The following is a 17,619-nucleotide window of genomic DNA, read 5'->3' as shown; positions in this document are numbered from 1 at the left end:
GAAAATCTAGGGCCTTATTTCCAAAACCACCTTCACTGGAGTAATCCGAAGTTTCATCCTTCAGCTCCTAAAACAGTACAACGAACCCGTCGTCCACGTCCCAGACCTAAAACCACATCAAGCCCTGAGACACCTCAGACCAAACAGGGTAAATATGTTATTCCATGGTTTGAGGGGTGAACCCTAGCAGTCCGTCCCAGTGGGGTCTCAGGGAAATGCCTCTGATGGGAAGTAACAGCCTTCATGTTCTCTAAAAGTCAAAGCATGAGGTATGGTTAGCAAGTAATTTTTGAGTGAAATTTTTGGTCTCTTTAAAGATGTGTTTAAAGCAAGATTGGCATAGTTACTCATAGCTATTTATTGCTATATCTGCATTTAAACACATGGTCTATTTATTGTGGTCATGATTACATAAACATAGGGGGTTTTTTTCAGCTTTCAAAAACTGCAACAAGTTACTTTCATACATATTTTCATATATCTATTGCCTAAACAGAATTTCCAAAGCAAACTTTTATATTGGTTAGAATCAGAAAATCAAACACCTAGAAAAACCTCATGCAGAATTTAAAGTTTGTGACTACCTTCTACAATGAATAGTTCCTAACTAGTGTGACCAAATCCTCAAAAAGAAACTGCTTCCTGTCAATTCAAAAGTTTAAAAAACTTGTCATTTGAAGCTAAAGTTTTGAAAGAAAAATTAAGATTTTCTACATGTGTTTAAACTTTCTCATGTTCATGTTGTTGCTTTTGGTTAGTTCCTGCTACAAGCTTTGAACCTGTTATTCATAGTTCTGAGGCTCCAGAAACAACATTAGGTAATGATTTTTGTGACCTCATCATATGCTTTTTTATTCATATGATAGTCGATCACTGTCACGGCCAGAGTTGCCCCTGCTTCCTTAGACTGCTGTTGTTTTGTTTCATACTTCATCTTAATCTTCATCTTAAGATTAAGAATCTTAGTCAAGATTCTTAATTGAAGTGCTACCTCTTGTTTTTAACAGATGTCCCTGGACCCAGGTGAGGAAATCTATCTGCCATGAAACCCCATTTAAAATTTCATTATCTGATGCAGGGAAGTGTCTAAAGTCCAAATTACAACCCATCTATTTGGTATTTAGAGCTATAAAATGATGATAATTAAATACCATGAAATTTTTCTGAGCAACTTACTTTCTATAAGATTTTTGAGACATTCTCATTATTCTCTTCCTAATTTAAAAGATGATTTCCCCCCTTTAAATTATTAAATACCAAAAAAAATTGCTTCCTGCGTGTGCCAATCCTAGTAAATCTAAGTTACAGGATTTCCTCACCATGGATGAATTTGGTTATTCTTTATCTTCCACCACAGTTTAGTATTGGTTCTTAATCTTTGCCAAGTAAGAATCTCTGAGCATCTAATTATATTGATATCTCTTCCTATTCCTTTAATTAATAAATTTTGTTATTTTCATTTTCAAAACACCCTTAGTGGTGATAAGCAAATTAGATTCATAAAGTAAAAATTTTCAAACTTAGGTAATAAACTCAAGAAAACCTAATATGTCTTAGAAAACATAGGTCTATGTACAATGCTTTTGAGGTTTCTAGACCTATAAACACAATAGCAACCCAAGATTTTCTTCCTGGAGTTTCAAAAACATGTGGGAAAAAATCCATTCTCCTCCCAAACTTTAAACTTCCCAAAGTTTCACAGTTGAAACCAAGAAACTCAATGATTTCCTAGTTTGAGTCCTTCTGGCTTATTGCAGTTGGGTCCCAGGAGTGACAATGATGTGGCTTGTTAACTTTCACTTCCCACCTCTATGCCCTCTAAGAGAGAGGAGGCACAAATTGTGGTTGGCATCTTTACAATCGCATATTGACCAGAAGGTTCATGGTTGGGAGAGATCTAGGGTAGCCAAAGTCATCATGTGTCCTGCATAAGGATTGTCTCCAACAAAAGTTGCATCTTATTCAGCTCTCTTACCATTCCATTTATCTTTTTAAAAGTTAGCAGTACTTCTTTGGCTTAGTAAATAAAAATTTCCTTGCCTTCTGTGTTCCCAGCCCCATATTAACAGTTGAGTGGATGGGGTGAGGTGAGGAACAGAGGTAGAGATCAAAAGTAAGAACATGTTTTACTTCTTGAAAAGAGTACAATAGAATTGTGAGGAAACCCTGTTTTCAAGGGGTTTTTGTTGTTGTTTTAGATATAAGGCAATTTGCTCATATAGAAGCAGCTTATTGAGTGGTTAAAAATATGTAGAGAAAATATTTAAACAAGTCAAAGATTTATGTGGACTGATAGATAACAGTTGGACTTTGAAATAACTTCAGTTTTTTGCATTAGTAGATGGAAGGGTAGGAATAGCAAAAATAAAATGAAAACTTAGTACCTATTGAGTAGATGGAAGGGTAGGAATAGCAAAAATAAAACAAAAACTCAATACCTATTAGTAGATGGAAGGGTAGGAATAGCAAAAATAAAATGAAAACTCAAACTAGAACACAGAACAAAGCACTCCTAGATGGTACTAAACATTTTGGTAATGATAAGCTCATAAAATCAGTGGTAGGAAGCTCTTAGAAAGCCCTTGTGGGAATTCAGATTCAGATATAAAAGTCAGTGAGAACCTATTTTTTTTCCCAAATTTTTTATATAACAATGTCAGATGGTAAATATTTTATACTTTGTAGGCCATTCAGTCTCTGTCACAAATACTTGATTCTTTTTTTAAAATTTTTTATTGTTATGTTAATCACCATATATTACATCATTTGTTTTTGATGTAGTGTTCCATGATTCATTGTTTGTTCATAACACCAAGTGCTCCATGCAGAATGTGCCCTCTTTAATACCCATCACCAGGCTAACCCATCCCCCTACCCTCCTCCCCTCTAGAACCCTCAGTTTTTTCTCAGAATCCATAGTCTCTCATGGTTCGTCTCCCCTTCTGACTTACTCCCCTTCATTCTTCCTCTCCTGCTATCTTCTTCTTTTTCTTTTTTCTTAAAGTATGTTGCGTTATTTGTTTCAGAAGTACAAATACTTGATTCTAATGTAGTATCTCAATTGAAGGCAACCAAAACCAACATGTAAATGATATGTAAATATGCCTTGAATCATCTTAGTTTGTGGGTGTGGTTGTGTTCCAATAAAGCGTTACTTGGATTTTATACCATTTTCACATGTCATAAAATATTACTTTTAATTTTTTTCCATCACAGAAAAATACAAAAGCCATTCTTAGCTCACAGGTCAGGCAAAGGGCTGGATTGCGAGGACCATAGTTTGCCAATGGCTGCTTTAAATAATGTATACTCTGCATGGCTCTCCATAGCCCTGTGATTTTGAAGATCTATGCATTTCAGTTCATTGCTACCTTTATCTAAAATCTGTGAAATATCCATAATTACTTTGACAACTTAGATGCTCTTCTTTCAGCTCCCACTGAACTGCAAACTCTTATTTTGAAACCAGTGACATCACCAAGCCTAGAAATGACACAGAGTCAACCTGGTAATTAGACTGTTTTAACTGTCTGGGTACAATGTGAGCTTCAAGGGACATATTCCAATTATTCCAAGTGTTGATTTCTAAATATAAAAAAAGCAAATAATACACATTTAATAACTCTATATATGTACATGCTCTTTCCATGATTGCATACTGGTATTAACTTGGTAATTTATTCATAGTAATTGCTATTCACTGATAAACATACTTCATTTCATTGTGTTTACTCTGTATCACATAGAGAATAATCAAGTATGTGATTAAGTAGTCAATAAAACCACTTAGAAGAACTGATTTTATTCATTATTCTTATTTTTCACTACAAGCTTGTAGTTCTCTTTAGTAATAAGTTAAATTTGTGCTCTGCTATGTGAAAAGAATGCTAGTTCAGTTGTGACCATCAAGGAAGGAGAAAGTGCTCACTTCAGTAAAGATAACAAAACCACCCTATACAGTATTGCCCTTCAAAATTGAAAACAAATATTTTAAGTTAGCATTGTGGTTGCTAACCCTGACATATATTTTGAAACACAAGATCTTACTTTTTTTCTAGTTTAGGATTATAATTTCTTTTCATCTCCTTTGTGCATCTTGTAATTAGCTAAATGACATTTTGGTGCTCATGACGGTAAACGTCTACTTGTTAATAGTTACTTACAACAGTTAGAAAATTGTGACTTCAATTCAGTTATTGGAGCTTCCCTTAGTGTCATTAATAATATTGTTGTTATCCTAACAGCCAACATTGAGCTTCTATAGGTGCAAGACACTTTTTTTAAAGATTTTATTTATTTATTTGAGAGAGAGAATGAGATAGAGAGAGCATGAGAGGGTCAGAGGGAGAAGCAGACTCCCTGCTCAGCAGGGAGCCCAATGCGGGACTCGATCCCAGGACTCCAGGATCATGACCTGAGCCGAAGGCAGTTACTTAACCAACTGAGCCACCCAGGCACCCCACAAGATGCTTTTCTAAATACTTAGTTTGTATGCATTCATTTGATGCTGCCGACAACCCATCCTTGATCAACTATATCATTTTGTGTTCTTTGCTAGTTTCTGAAGTCCTGGAATCAGTTACATTAAGCACTGAGTCATCAAAGGAAGCTCTAGGTAAAAATGTTTCCCAATGCACAGATATATGTGCATTTCCATCTCATTTCCGAAGTCATCTTTGGATGTCCTCACGCTTTGTGACATTTCGTAGCTCCTCACATCTTGTCTGTGTTCGTCCAGTGAATCTTAAAAGTCACATGTTACATACAGCACATTGTGCTGGTGCCTGGTATATTGCTATGCAAGTTTCACAATTGCCTTAGCTCCCTTTCACTCTGAATGTGAGATTTAATTTTTTAATATTCTGATCATTCTTTAAATATGAATATGCACATCCTAGTTTTCATGTTTCTATTGTTTTTAGTATTCATCCTTATGCTTTTCAAGGACTCACTCTTTGTCTTTTTCTTACTAGAATCCTTAAAACATGTAAGGAAGTGACATTACCTGCTTTGCTCCAGGTAGAAGTTGCTGAAGACACTGCTGGTTGTGGTGTGTGTACACATGCCCACACTGAACACTTGCCTTGATTTTCCACCTTCATCTCTGCCCTCTTAAATTGCAGTCATCTTCCTAATCTACCTAAATGTTATGTATTCTGATGAATGTACCAACTTAAGATAACAAACCGCTGTTTTCAAATTAAATACAGTGTCCTATGACAGTGTGTGATGCCCTGCCCACCACTAACCAGCCACTCCCTGTTTATTCCATAGCACCAACTGTAACAGATTATCTGTACCCCTCTGCCAAAGCACCACTCAGTCCAGAGGAACCAAAGACTGGAGGTGGTAAAGGTTTTCATGCTTTGATTCATTCATTCAACAAATTTTTAATTAACATCTGTTATGTCCATGGAATGTGAAAGTTCAAGCTGTAGTACTTGTTCTACAATGGAATTCATTTGAAGAGCAGTAGCTTCCCAAATCCTTGGGGTCTTCAAACTACAATGATAATTGATCTCTGAATACAGAAATTTTGGTTTCTCTATGGTATCAAAATATTGAGGCATAATAGCATTAGACAGCCAGTTAATGACAGTTAAAATATTAAAATTAGTTGGAGAATTAGTATGACAGAAGAGGATTTCCCCCTTGGTTCTCTCTCTCTTCTTCTCTAAACCCATTGTCCTATCTGTAAAAATATGATGCAAATTTCTGAGAATGAGGGGTGTTGATATTCAAGAAGGAAAGGGTTGACTATAGCTTATCATCTTAAAGTTTTCTAAAATTGTTCTCCTTTGTTTTGATACAGTTGTGGAATCTATTACAAATGTGTCTGAACCACCCGAGACCACGCTAGGTAATGACACACCTCAGCAGCTTTTGTCCTCATTGCCACCGTCACCTGAGAACCTCAGGTTCTCTTTCATTGTGAATTCATGTTGCAACATCATTCATTCTTCGTCATGGCAGTTAATTTTCTTTCTAGGTGCTTCTATTCATAACCATTGTCCAAAAAGTCTCTTCTGTTTTGTACCTAGATGTTGGTCTCTTTCTCTACTTAAGTCAATGAAACTGTCAAACCTAAAGCATCTTTTTCCTAACATTGAACATTCTGCCAGCTTGTATTGTGTTGAATATTTCAATTTTCTTTTTGTATGGTGATCCATTTTTACTTTCTGCTCTAGCAACATATTTTCCATTAATAGTCATTCCATCACATTCATTTACATGTTTGATTTTTTTTTTTTTGCTCTAATTTTAAGTGAAATCCAATGTTTCTTCACTGGCTCATGCTTTAACATTTTTTATTACTTTGGTTTTCCCCTTAAGGTTACTACTAAATATATCTTTCTAGGATTGTTGAGGAGGTATTAGTTTGAAGTGAGGATTTAAAAAGTAAGGATATTGCTTACTTTGAAAGTATTTTGGAATCTGGCATCTAAGGATTTTTTAAACTAAATGCATTATGAAGAAGTAGGAATGCTATTTTGCTGCAGAGCTGTAATTTTCTTTCCTTTTTTTTTTTAATTGCAACCATCCTTTCTGTCATCTATCTGTACTCAAAATTTGTGAAGCACTATCGTAACCCCAGATACTTTCCTTCAATTGCCATAGAGACATCTCCTCTGCCTTCCCAAACTATAATCCTACCCAGCCCAGATGAGCCTTCGACCGAGCCGGGTAAATATTATTTTGTATTTCATGTAGAAGGTGAGTGTTTGCAGACTTCATAAGAATGGAAAGACAGTATGGGCACTATAGACATCAGAAAGCCTAAGTTAATCACTCTGCTTACATTCTTTGCTGGGCAATCCTACTTTTCTGATGCCCCACTTCTATCCATAAGCTACAGCCATTCACATGACAGCGTTGTGAGTATTCTGGCTGAAAAACCATTCTCAGCTACTTGGCAAGTGTTTCAAACAGGACATAGTAATGTTTCTGGGGAAGAACATTTATATTCCATTTTAAAATATAAATATCCTAATTTAAAATATTTTATCATCTTGACTAGAACTTTTACAAGTTCTGTGGTCATGTACAAAATATCTTAAGGTATTTAAGTTGTGTTTGAGATTAACAGAAACCTCCAGAAACAGATTTCACTGTGCGAAACACATAAAAGGGTACAACTGGCCAATCACATTATCATAACTCAAGTCCTTTACTTCTTTTTACTCCTCTTCTTGCAGCAGTTTGGCCTTTCTGCATGTAAATAAGAGAAACTGAGTCAAACCAGCTAGTTGGCTTACTTAATGGTGGAATTTGAAATACAGGAAAATAAATCACCAACATGAATAACTAAATGTGCTGCTTCTTACGAGGAAAAATCCTCTCAATATCTATAGGTTTTCTTGGACTGATAGTTTATCAAAAATAAACCCAAACTGGTGTTTTGATTATCATTAAACTATTTCACATGGGTCTATTTCCAAAGGAGATATGAATATTAACTTTATACATTATCCTCTAAAATCTCTTATTAAATTTTGCCTTTTAAACTCTACAGTTTATTTTTACTGAAATTTCACACTAACTGCATTAACTGAATCTGCCAGTTATCTCTAACTTTCCCAAGTTTCTTAAATAGCTGTATTAATGGATATGATGGAAATGTTTAATTGAAAGTACTCTTAGTGATACCTACCTCATACCCTGGGAGAAGAAAATAGCCTATCAGGAACTTCAGCAAGCAAGGAAGTTGAGAGTGAAAAAAATTGCAAGATTGAAAGAAACTCTAGAATCAGAATTTCAGGATTGGAAGGGCCCTTAAGAGTCCTGTTACTTTTGATGGAGAACATGAGGCAATAGACTGAGTGATTAGCAAAGGGAGTTCTAAATATTCAGGTTCCTAGACTAGTACAATCTCCTGCATATCTTGGTGTTCATTTCTCTACAGGCGATTCCACTGAAGAGTCCACTGAAACCACTCTGCATGCAGACTCTTTAGAAACTTCTAGTATCTAAAAACTCTTATTTTCAGCAAGCTTTCCTTAACGTGCCTGAAACTTGGTGGACTTGAAAACCATTTTGTTTCTCCTAAGCTGTTTATACCAAACACACTTGAGACAGTCCAAATGAGGTGTTTCTACAAGCTGCAACATCACGTTTGATTATTCCTTTCCTCCAGCAGGATATACTTCAAATTTTCTTGGTAAAGATGCAATTGGGTTTTTACAGTGAATGTCCTAGAACTACTTTAGGAATTGCCCAAGAAAGGAATAACTTTCTCAGGAATGTATCCTTTCAATTTCTGTTCAGTTTTTCTTCCCCAGTATGACCAATGAAAACTGTGTTTTGTTTAATAAGATTTTTCCATTAGCACTGCTATTAAAATGCACTTATTTTCTAGGTATATTTGGAATGTAACATGCTAACTCTGTTTTTAGAAGAAATTGTACTCCTCTGCACTTAAAATATTATACTGGGATATTCTGGTAAAATAGTGTAAACTTGTAATAAGGATGAATTCTTGTTATTATGAAATTTATTTTAAATCTATTTACAAGGTATTTGAAGTAGATATTTCTGAAATTCCAACAGTTTCATTTGCCAGCTGAATATCTTAGACATCATTTAATGTACTTTCTTGTTTTGTTTTCCAATAATAATAAATTTATCTTCCTATATTTTGTGGTTCTTTAGGAGCTTTAATTGCATTAATTGCTGTGTATTTAGGTCTTCATCTTTGAGATCCTAGAAGCTTAGATACTGTGATTCTTGAAGCACTCAAGAGCTCCAAGCCCTCCAAATCTATGTTCTTTCTTTTAGCTCCCAAGCAGACACCGCGTGCTCCTCCCAAACCAAAAACATCTCCACGTCCAAGAATCCCACAAACACAGCCAGGTAAATACATATTTTATATTCTGAAGAGTTTGATATTAGTGGAATTATTCTACTGAATTGTAGCGAGTCGGGTTTTTAACTCTTGTAAAATGAGTCTTCCTTTGAAACCTTAAAAATATTTGTTTATTTTTGAACTTTATTAAGAAGTATGTTATTGGAATAGCTTATTCCAGAAAGCTTCCCTATGGTTACATTATTTGAAGAGGGAGCTGGAGAAGAATGGAATTTCTTAAAAGAGTAGACTGCCTACCCCCATTGCCTCTCTGAGCTTGAGAATACCTGTCCCTTCCATGGTCCTTGAATGTGCCTCCTCCTGCCAATCACTTCTTTTTTTTTTAACTTTCAGTAGATTTTATTTAACAGTATGTCATGGAAATCTGTTTTATATGTATATCTATTCTCTCCTATAACAATGATTATATAATATGGCTCTGGTGGTTTTGCTGTAAAATTTTGGTAAGGACCAAACAAGAGTCATTATAAACTATTTTGCATTCTTTTCAAGAGGCTTTTATTTGAATGATTAAATTGAACCCTAACTTCTCAACCAAGATCTTGTCCAATTTCTCCAACTGCCTTGGAGGATCTCTGTTGGGGGATATCATGAATTTGACATGTCCCAAAAAAAGTTCATCATCTTTTGCTCCTTTCAATTTCTCATTTACATCTCTGGCAGTTTCTCAGTATTTTACAACTAACTTTTACTCCTCTTCCTCATCCAGCCTCTGCAGTCCATTTGCTAATAAGTATGATGCATTCAGTTCTTCCAAACATTTCTAGCATTGGTGCCTATGCCAAGCATGTACTTGGTCATGCCTTGTCTGTTGTCATTGATCTCTTAACTCTCTTCTCTAATTCCAAATTATATCACCCCTCAATGTTTAAGCAATTAATTCATTTCATAAGGTAGTCACTCAACAAATATTTATTGCATGCTGACTATGTGCCAGACATTGGGGATGTGAGACAAAATTGTATCTTTCCATGGTCAAGGAATTTACAGGCTAGCCCTACTACATAAATTAAAAAAATATCATTTATACATGGTCTGCTTCCAAAAAGGATAAGGGTACACCTCCCCAGTTTGGTAGAAAAGGAGCCTTTACTACTGCTTACAGTCTGGAAAAAGAAAAATGTTAGGAGCATCAAAATTATGCTCGATCAAGGTAGTAGTTCTGAATTCCTACCACTAATTCTTTAATCATATCTCAGTATTCCTACTGAAAGAAAAAACTGAAGATTTGGGCATAGTCTTTAATATCTGATTCTGAGAGAAATTTTGCCTGTCATTTTTTTCTTTAAAGGAAAATTCCTTAAAAGACAGTTCTATGTTCCACATCTAGCTAATGATTTTAAATCTGCTTTAATGTATTTTTAAATGTGTTTTATTTAATTAGTAAGGCTTTGCTATGAAAATAATATGGGTATGATACCTAGTATATAAAGGTACCAAGGCAAAAATCCCCTGAAAGAATAAGAAAGTTAAAATAACAATAAATACACTTGAAACATTAATCCTTAAGAAATGGTTTGAAAAACAATTATTAGAGAATAAGTAATGATTAATGAATAGGAATTAAAAAAGCAAAGCAAGTATATTAAGTTGATAGAAAATTAAAATCTGATTTTAGAAACTCAACAGATAAAATCTCTCAGCTTTTTATTTAAATATAAGGCATAAAACATAAGTAGCAGAGAAAGGAGAAATCGAGAGAAGTAAGAAAGCATGAAAACTTGTTGAATGTTCAGAAAATAAGAAATGAAGTGGTGAGAATTAAGACATTGGGAATATAAATTCTTGCCTGTGAATTGTGTAAGACTGTTGAATCACAGACCTGTACCTCTGAAACAAATAATACATTATATGTTAAAAAAAAAAAAGATAGCAGGAAGGGAAAAATGAAGGGGGGGAAATTGGAGGGGGAGACGAACCATGAGAGACTATGGACTCTTGAGAAACAAACTAAGGGTTCTAGAGGGGAGGGGGTGGGGGGATGGGTTAGCCTGGTGATGGGTATTAAAGAGGGCACGTATTGAAGGGAGCACTGTGTGTTATATGCAAACAATGAATCATGGAACACCACATCAAAAACTAATGATGTAATGTATGGTGATTAATATAACATAATAAAAAAATAAATTCCTGGTTAGTAAAATTTTTAAAGTAAAGGAGATATGAGATAACAAAAAAAAACATTCATCATTTTCTTTTTCAGCTATATATTCTGTACTTATAAAAATATTTATCATCCATCAGGATCTTACTCTAATTTCCCATTATTATAGTATATTCTACATTTCAAATTTGGCTAGCTCTTGTAATTTCAAAAGGCCATCTGGGTGAGAGAATGTCCTATGCATACATACAATACCAAATGCAAATTATTATTGTTAGACTTTAGGGGGATCCCTGAGAGTAGTGTGTACAATTTCAAGTGCAACACAGTGTGCCCATCCACTACTTTTCTCAGAATGAAATTCCGTAATCGGGCATACCAACTTTCTTCCTATTTAACTTAGATAGCAAGATTTAAATCTGTATTCGGCATTTAAGGGGCAAAGTGGAATAAAAAGTTTGGAACAAATCATCAGGAATACTTTGTCATTGCATAAAGGCTTGATTTTTAGATTCCTGTGTTCATAGGTAATAGTCAACAACCCAATTAATTTCATATCTAGAAATCTTATAACTATCAAAACTGTGGGTGCCTCTGGCTCATGTGGGGGCAAACAACATGAGAATCAGAATATACTCGGGTGTTAAATTTGTAAAATTTGTAAAATTTGTAAAAATCAATGTCAAATTTGTAAAAATCTTCTAGAAGTAATTTTTATTACAGTTGTATAGTTTTCACATCAATTTGACATTACACATTTAATTCTCATAACCACCCTTTGGGTTAGGGCAGGTTTATTATTTCCAACTAAAAAAATAAGAAACAAGTTAAAATGTGACCTCAGTGCTGGGATCTAGAAAGCCCAAGTTTTAGGACCTAGTGCCCATGTCTAGACCTCAGCATTCAGTTCAAGTCTCATCTCCAGTACTTAATTACTATGTAACTTCAGGCAGACAGTCACTAACCCAGGCCATTAAAGTAAAGCTCATAATTCCTTCCTTCCATCATTATGGTGAGAATCAAAGAGCACACTCCTTACAAAACCACTTTTGAAATTGTAAAATGAGCTATAAATAAATTAGACCTTTTTTTTTCTGGTATCTGTTTCATTAACAACTCATTACTCCAAAGGAACAGTTGTGGGAAGACCATTTTAGTTTATGAACATGCTCATTTAAAGATTTAGGTGGGGCCTAAGAATTTCAGGGGGTGTAGAATGTGAGCCTACATGCTCTAGTCCCTCCTGCTTCCCTTTCTGCTGTTGCCTGAGCTGACTTTAAGCTTGTCTTATTCATGCTTCATTGCCTTCTACTCTGACTTTGCTAAATTCATCTTCACAGAAAGACATAAAGCTGGGTTTGAGGAGTCAAGCAAACATCCAGAAAGGACGAACACTTCTGCATTAATTTAATTGTTATCTCTTCAAAAAAAGAAAATAAAATAGTTATCTCTTCTGAAAAGAAGATTTCAAAAAAAAAAAAAATTCTCCCTCCTACCCTTATGCTTAGTCATATTTTGTGGTTTCTCAGACATCATTTTTCTAAAAGCATCTGGAATTCTGATAAATGTTCAGAGCTTAAAGTTTATTTTTCTATCTAATTCCCATTTCAATGCTTTTCTTTTTAAATCAGTGATCAGGCTTACACTTTGTCATATCATCCATGTTTAGCAGGACTGGGAGATGCTGAAACAAAATGACTCACGATCTGAGTTCTCTCTTTCAGCCCTCAAGGTGTCCCAGCATGTTACTTCAAAGCCAAAAGCATTACCAAGTCCAGAAGTATCATATACTCCACCTGGTAAATAATTTATTTCATGTTTAAGCCAAATGCATTCTCCTGTTACATTCTGCTGCAATGACACCTGAGAACTGATAGATAAGAGGGCAATATTTCACTCATGTTCCGACACCATGTTGAATCATCCATGGTATGATCATCTCTGAGGTTCCATAGGTTATCTAGTTGCCCATATAGTAAGCTATTGATTCAATCAAAAGGTAAAGAATTATGCCAAGGGTAGACCTTTCCTTTAGAACTAAAGTTCTCATATATTCTGACTTATAAAAAAATAAAATAAACCTGTCATTGCTAACTAGATTATGTTCAAATTGTTCACCAAAATAAGATAAAATAAAGAATTTGATGGGGTTTTTTTCTCCACAAAAGTGATAAAATGTTTTGCAAACAGAGGAAATGATCTTTACCCATTATCTTTGGTTCAGTAATTTTACACTACCTAGCACTGAGGGTTTTTCTCAGTCAATTTCTACTTTACCAGTTCATGGAGCAACAGCTTAGGTAGAGAAATAAGAAATTTCCCATACACAAAGGATTTCTTTAGCTACAAATCTATCTCTTACCTATCATCTGAGAAGGCCTTTTGTCCATTTATGGGGGGAATAATTTTATATCTGTGGGAGTGGTTGGTATGGGAACCGCAAGGACCCAGACATTTCCTGAATCTTGCCACCAGTGCTCTAGATGCTCAAGTGACCTTAAGAATCCACTGTAAGAGGAACAGTTCTCTAATAAACCAAACAAAGCTAATTTTTAACTAGAGTATCTGGAAAATGATATTTTTTATTTCTTTTAAATGGTCTAATTATTATAAATTTCTAGATGCTCCTAGAAGCCTATGGAACATTCCCAGAACGAAAGGATTTCTAAGTTGTAGCATGAAATGATGGCATTTTGGAAGCAAGCCTGAATTCACTTGCTATAAATGTTTTCCAGATTTGTAAGTGGGGGGTGGAGGGGTGTATTACTGCTGCTGTGGGATAGTCTGGTTGCTGCAGGTAGCAGTAGGCCAGAGAGAAGCTCCTTAGCTCTGAAATCTAGAATGTCAATTTGTACCACTAAACACAACAGCCAGTATAATAGCCACCAACAAGAAAAAAAGTTGATCTTTTCACTTGCAAAAGGTCAGTTTCTCATTTTTCAGTTGCAGGAAAAAAATGTCACAAAAATTGAGTCATTAATGATAACAACAGTAGGTTTGAGTGATTTTGTGTGCTTTTCCTTTTTGTTAGAGAAAGTAATACTGTTGGTCCTAAGGTGACTTAATCTCCTTAAACCATATCTAATACTAAACTATATCTAATAATTAAGTATTTTTTTCTTTTTAAATATCTAATATTTGCCTTAATTCCGCCTTATTTTTTCACAGAAACTCGAACCTTAAGTTTGAGCACGGTAACAACAGCCCAAACTGCCCCCTGGCACCTCCACTGGGCTTATTCTATTGACTCTCCAGTTCCACATGTTCGATTAGAGTTCAATCTCTAAACCTGGTGCTGGTCCCACCATTTATTCATCAGGGGCTCCCCTGTTGCTCCAGGGGTGTGGTGCCTGTGGGAATAATCTTCAATTTTCTCATGAGTGTTCAAACAGACTAGGTTCTCTTAGGTTTAGTTTCCGGGTCATAACTAGGCACAGGTTTGCGTCCTAATGAACCCAAGACCTTGTTTACCAGCTCCTATAGGTTCTATCTCAGAAAGCAGAGGGGAACTTACACATAGGTTTAATATGTACTGGTGTCCTAGAGAAGTAGATGCTCTGCCAAATCTGAAAATGTAAAATGTAGTGCTGAAATCAAGACAGAGTTACAAGATTTATCTCAAATTTTATTCTGAGAGATATCAGAAGTAACGAACTTGAATTTTTTGATCTGTATCAAATAAGTCAGTCTGGGATTGGCCACACAGCTCTTCCATTCTGTAGATTCCTAGATATAACACAGGTCTCATCCACCTAGGCTTTTAAAAAGTATCTTCCAGCCACTCAGTTGAGTTCTCTCTATACCATTTAATAAGGAATCTAGACAAATTGAGCCCACACGCCATGTCCAGAACCAACACAGAAGTGATTTTTCTTCAGATCTGCCTCAGAGGAATGATTTCAAATTCAGAGAAAAGGACTTGCCCTGATACCTGGCTCAACAGAGCTGTGCTTTCTTTGTAGATGTATTTCTATTTTTTTTTAATTATTTATTTATTTGACACACAGAGAGGGAACACAGCAGGGGGAGAGGGAGAAGCAGGCTTCCCGCAGAGCGGGGAGCCCGATGCAGGGCTCAATCCCAATCATGACCTGAGCCAAAGGCAGACGCTTAATGACTGAGCCAGCCAGGCGCCCCAGTAGATGTATTTCTAAACCAAGAGCTGTCCTGGCTTTGTGGTGACTCTTCTGGCCCGTGGGTATCTGGATAGACCTGTCATTGGAAGTGAACCAGAAAGAAAATCTAGATTTTGGCAAGTTATACAATCCTCACAAATGTTCTTTGTGACTACTGTCTTTGGTAAATTCCAATTTGCAGGCACATGTAAGCATTTTTGCAGTTAGGAAATGAGGGAAGAATGCTGAAATGCCTTTGGAAATAGAATCACTAGGATGTAGGCAATGACTCTTGCTATGGAGAGGAGGATGACACCATTGTTTCTAGCTTGGGCAAGTGGTGGATGACAATGCCACTAAGGCAGGGAACACAGGGGTGAGGGGGGTGGTAATAAGCACCGTGTTTGTGCACACTGGGTTTGGAGGGCCAGTAGGATTTCCAAGTGGGAATGTCGAACTGGTGGTCAAAATGTATTTCAGGATTTCTAAACTGAAAATATGGGATATAGATTTGGGAGTCACCTGTCCACATCTAGCAGGTTATTAAATCTCATGTGTGAATGAAATCATCCAATAGAAAGTATAGACTGAGAAAAATAAGAGGTTAGAGGTCAAAAACTTGGGGGACACAGCTACATTTAGGAAATGGATAGGAGATGAGGAACCAGAAGAAGTTGCTGTCAAAAATTAAGAGAGAACCAGGAAGGAGGGCCTCCGGAGGTAAGGCAGGGAAGTGTGGTCAACAATGACCAGTAGAGCGGGATCAGAGGAGCTGCTGGACTTGACAGTGTAGACCCAGAAAGCCATATCTGAATCCTATGGGCCCATGCTTCAAAATCCAGCAGTTTCTAGATGTTAGAAAGGTAAAACAGAACATATACCAAATATATTAATACGTCTGCAGTAAGAAGTATGAATAGTTGTACCATACCAGATGAATAAAAATTGTAATTAGACTTAGGTCAGGTCTAGTCAGGTTTTGCTGCCTAATAAGTGAAGAAAAAAAGCTAAGTTTTCGGAGCATTTGGACTTGAGAGCTATGGATAAAGCATTGCGGATCCACTGTTGCAGGAGGTCAATGAAGAGGAAGCCAGACCACAGCAGATGAAGATACAATTGAGAGACCAGAAGCAAAGGCAGATAATGTTTTTTGATTATAGGAATGAGAGCAAGGGAAGGATGGTTTGAAGGGGAAGCCACATCGAGGAAATGATGATTATTTTTAGGGTGTTGGAGCATTTGAACTGTTCTATAGGTGAAGAGGAAGGAAATCATGGATAAATGGAAATACGGACTAATGGAGAAACATGTAATAGAAATAATGGAAGGTAAAAGACTCTAGAAGAGAGGGTGGCCCAATGACACAGGTAAAGCTTGGAATGTGGCCTCCAAACAGGTGGGAGACATGCTTCGTCCTAGACTGGACCTAAAGGTACAAGGTTAGAATAAAGAAACAGGGAATTCAGAGATGAAAATTGTGTATAGTCCATGTGTATTACTTTTCCAAGATAATCGGTCTCTTTGTAGGTTATTGCAGGAGTAAACCTCATTGAAAACTTCATATTCCACCATCTTTATCATAGAATAACAGATTAATTTCTCTCATTTACTCTAGCAAAACATTCATGTTCATGCATTTACATTGGTCCATATTAGACATTTCCATTCATAATTGTCTTAGTTGAATTTTTCTTTGGCTTGGTGCACTTTATTCAAAAAGACAGTAATATAATTGGTTGGTTAATATAAATGGTAAGTTGGCTAATATAATTGAGTCTAAAAATATACCAATATTATATATTAATTACATATATTTATTATAAAGATATTCTTATAAGGAAATCAAAACTGCCTTCTCATATAAATTGTCATTATTAATACACAAAGTCTCTCCCCACATGGAAGATTTAGAGTTTAGGAATCATGCTTTTATTCAATTTAATATATGGAGGAATGCTACACAGGGAAAAAGAAAAAAAAGTTTCATTTCTTGGAGCTGCTCTTGACGAAGTAAGAGAATGATTCATATCCCTTTCCTGTGAATATTTCTGTTTCTTTCCTTTCCACTGATTTTACCTGCTTTAGAAAGTCTGCAGTGACAGTTTATTAAATCATCACTTCATGGTTAAAAAGTGCCAATTGAAGCAGCAGGAATCCACATTACCCTGGCCTACATGCCACAGTAAACGAAAACAGGCAACAAGTAATGTATTGACAGCATGGCAGATTTATGGGTAGCACATTTTTTCTCTGCCTCTCCTTAATCCCAGCTCCTGTCTGTATAGTTGAGAACTGCAGCCTTTTAGGGTATTTAAAACTACAGGCTGCTTTGTATGGCCATGATCTTCACACAGCCAAATCAAAGTTTTTCACCCTCCAGATAAACGTTTAGTTTGATTTACAACTGGAAATTTCTTGTATTTTACCCTTCGAATCCCCCAAAACACTACATAGCAAAGGGCAAATGTTCACTATTAGGTTAAGTTTTCTCTAATTTTTGTGGACCACTGATCTTTTTGAGTTTTTTTTTTTTTAAG

The 17,619-nt window shown here is 35.8% G+C and overlaps 1 protein-coding gene across 10 annotated transcripts in view; it reads left to right on the top strand.

Annotated features, from left to right (window-relative positions):
* Positions 1 to 17,619, top strand: part of ABI3BP (ABI family member 3 binding protein) — a 238,445-nt gene that overhangs the window by 165,013 nt on the left and 55,813 nt on the right. For 6 of the 10 annotated variants that reach the window (XM_088026066.1, XM_028119206.2, XM_088026040.1 and 3 more), the window contains 9 exons: positions 65 to 148; positions 759 to 818; positions 3,434 to 3,508; positions 4,559 to 4,615; positions 5,275 to 5,346; positions 5,813 to 5,860; positions 6,619 to 6,684; positions 8,776 to 8,850; positions 12,692 to 12,766. In XM_088026066.1, the coding sequence (XP_087882192.1) occupies positions 65 to 148; positions 759 to 818; positions 3,434 to 3,508; positions 4,559 to 4,615; positions 5,275 to 5,346; positions 5,813 to 5,860; positions 6,619 to 6,684; positions 8,776 to 8,850; positions 12,692 to 12,766 (612 nt within the window). The remainder of the gene's footprint in view (positions 1 to 64; positions 149 to 758; positions 819 to 3,433; positions 3,509 to 4,558; positions 4,616 to 5,274; positions 5,347 to 5,812; positions 5,861 to 6,618; positions 6,685 to 8,775; positions 8,851 to 12,691; positions 12,767 to 17,619) is intronic. The other 4 variants (XM_088026157.1, XM_088026149.1, XM_088026138.1 and 1 more) reach the window with 1 other exon arrangement.

The sequence above is a fragment of the Eumetopias jubatus genome, unplaced genomic scaffold (genome assembly GCF_037043125.1).
Source record: "Eumetopias jubatus isolate StellerSeaLion01/CBP00866 unplaced genomic scaffold, mEumJub1_p1.0 scaffold_1, whole genome shotgun sequence".
In the NCBI taxonomy this organism is placed as follows: domain Eukaryota; kingdom Metazoa; phylum Chordata; class Mammalia; order Carnivora; family Otariidae; genus Eumetopias; species Eumetopias jubatus.
This window is presented reverse-complemented; position numbering and strand designations above follow the sequence as displayed.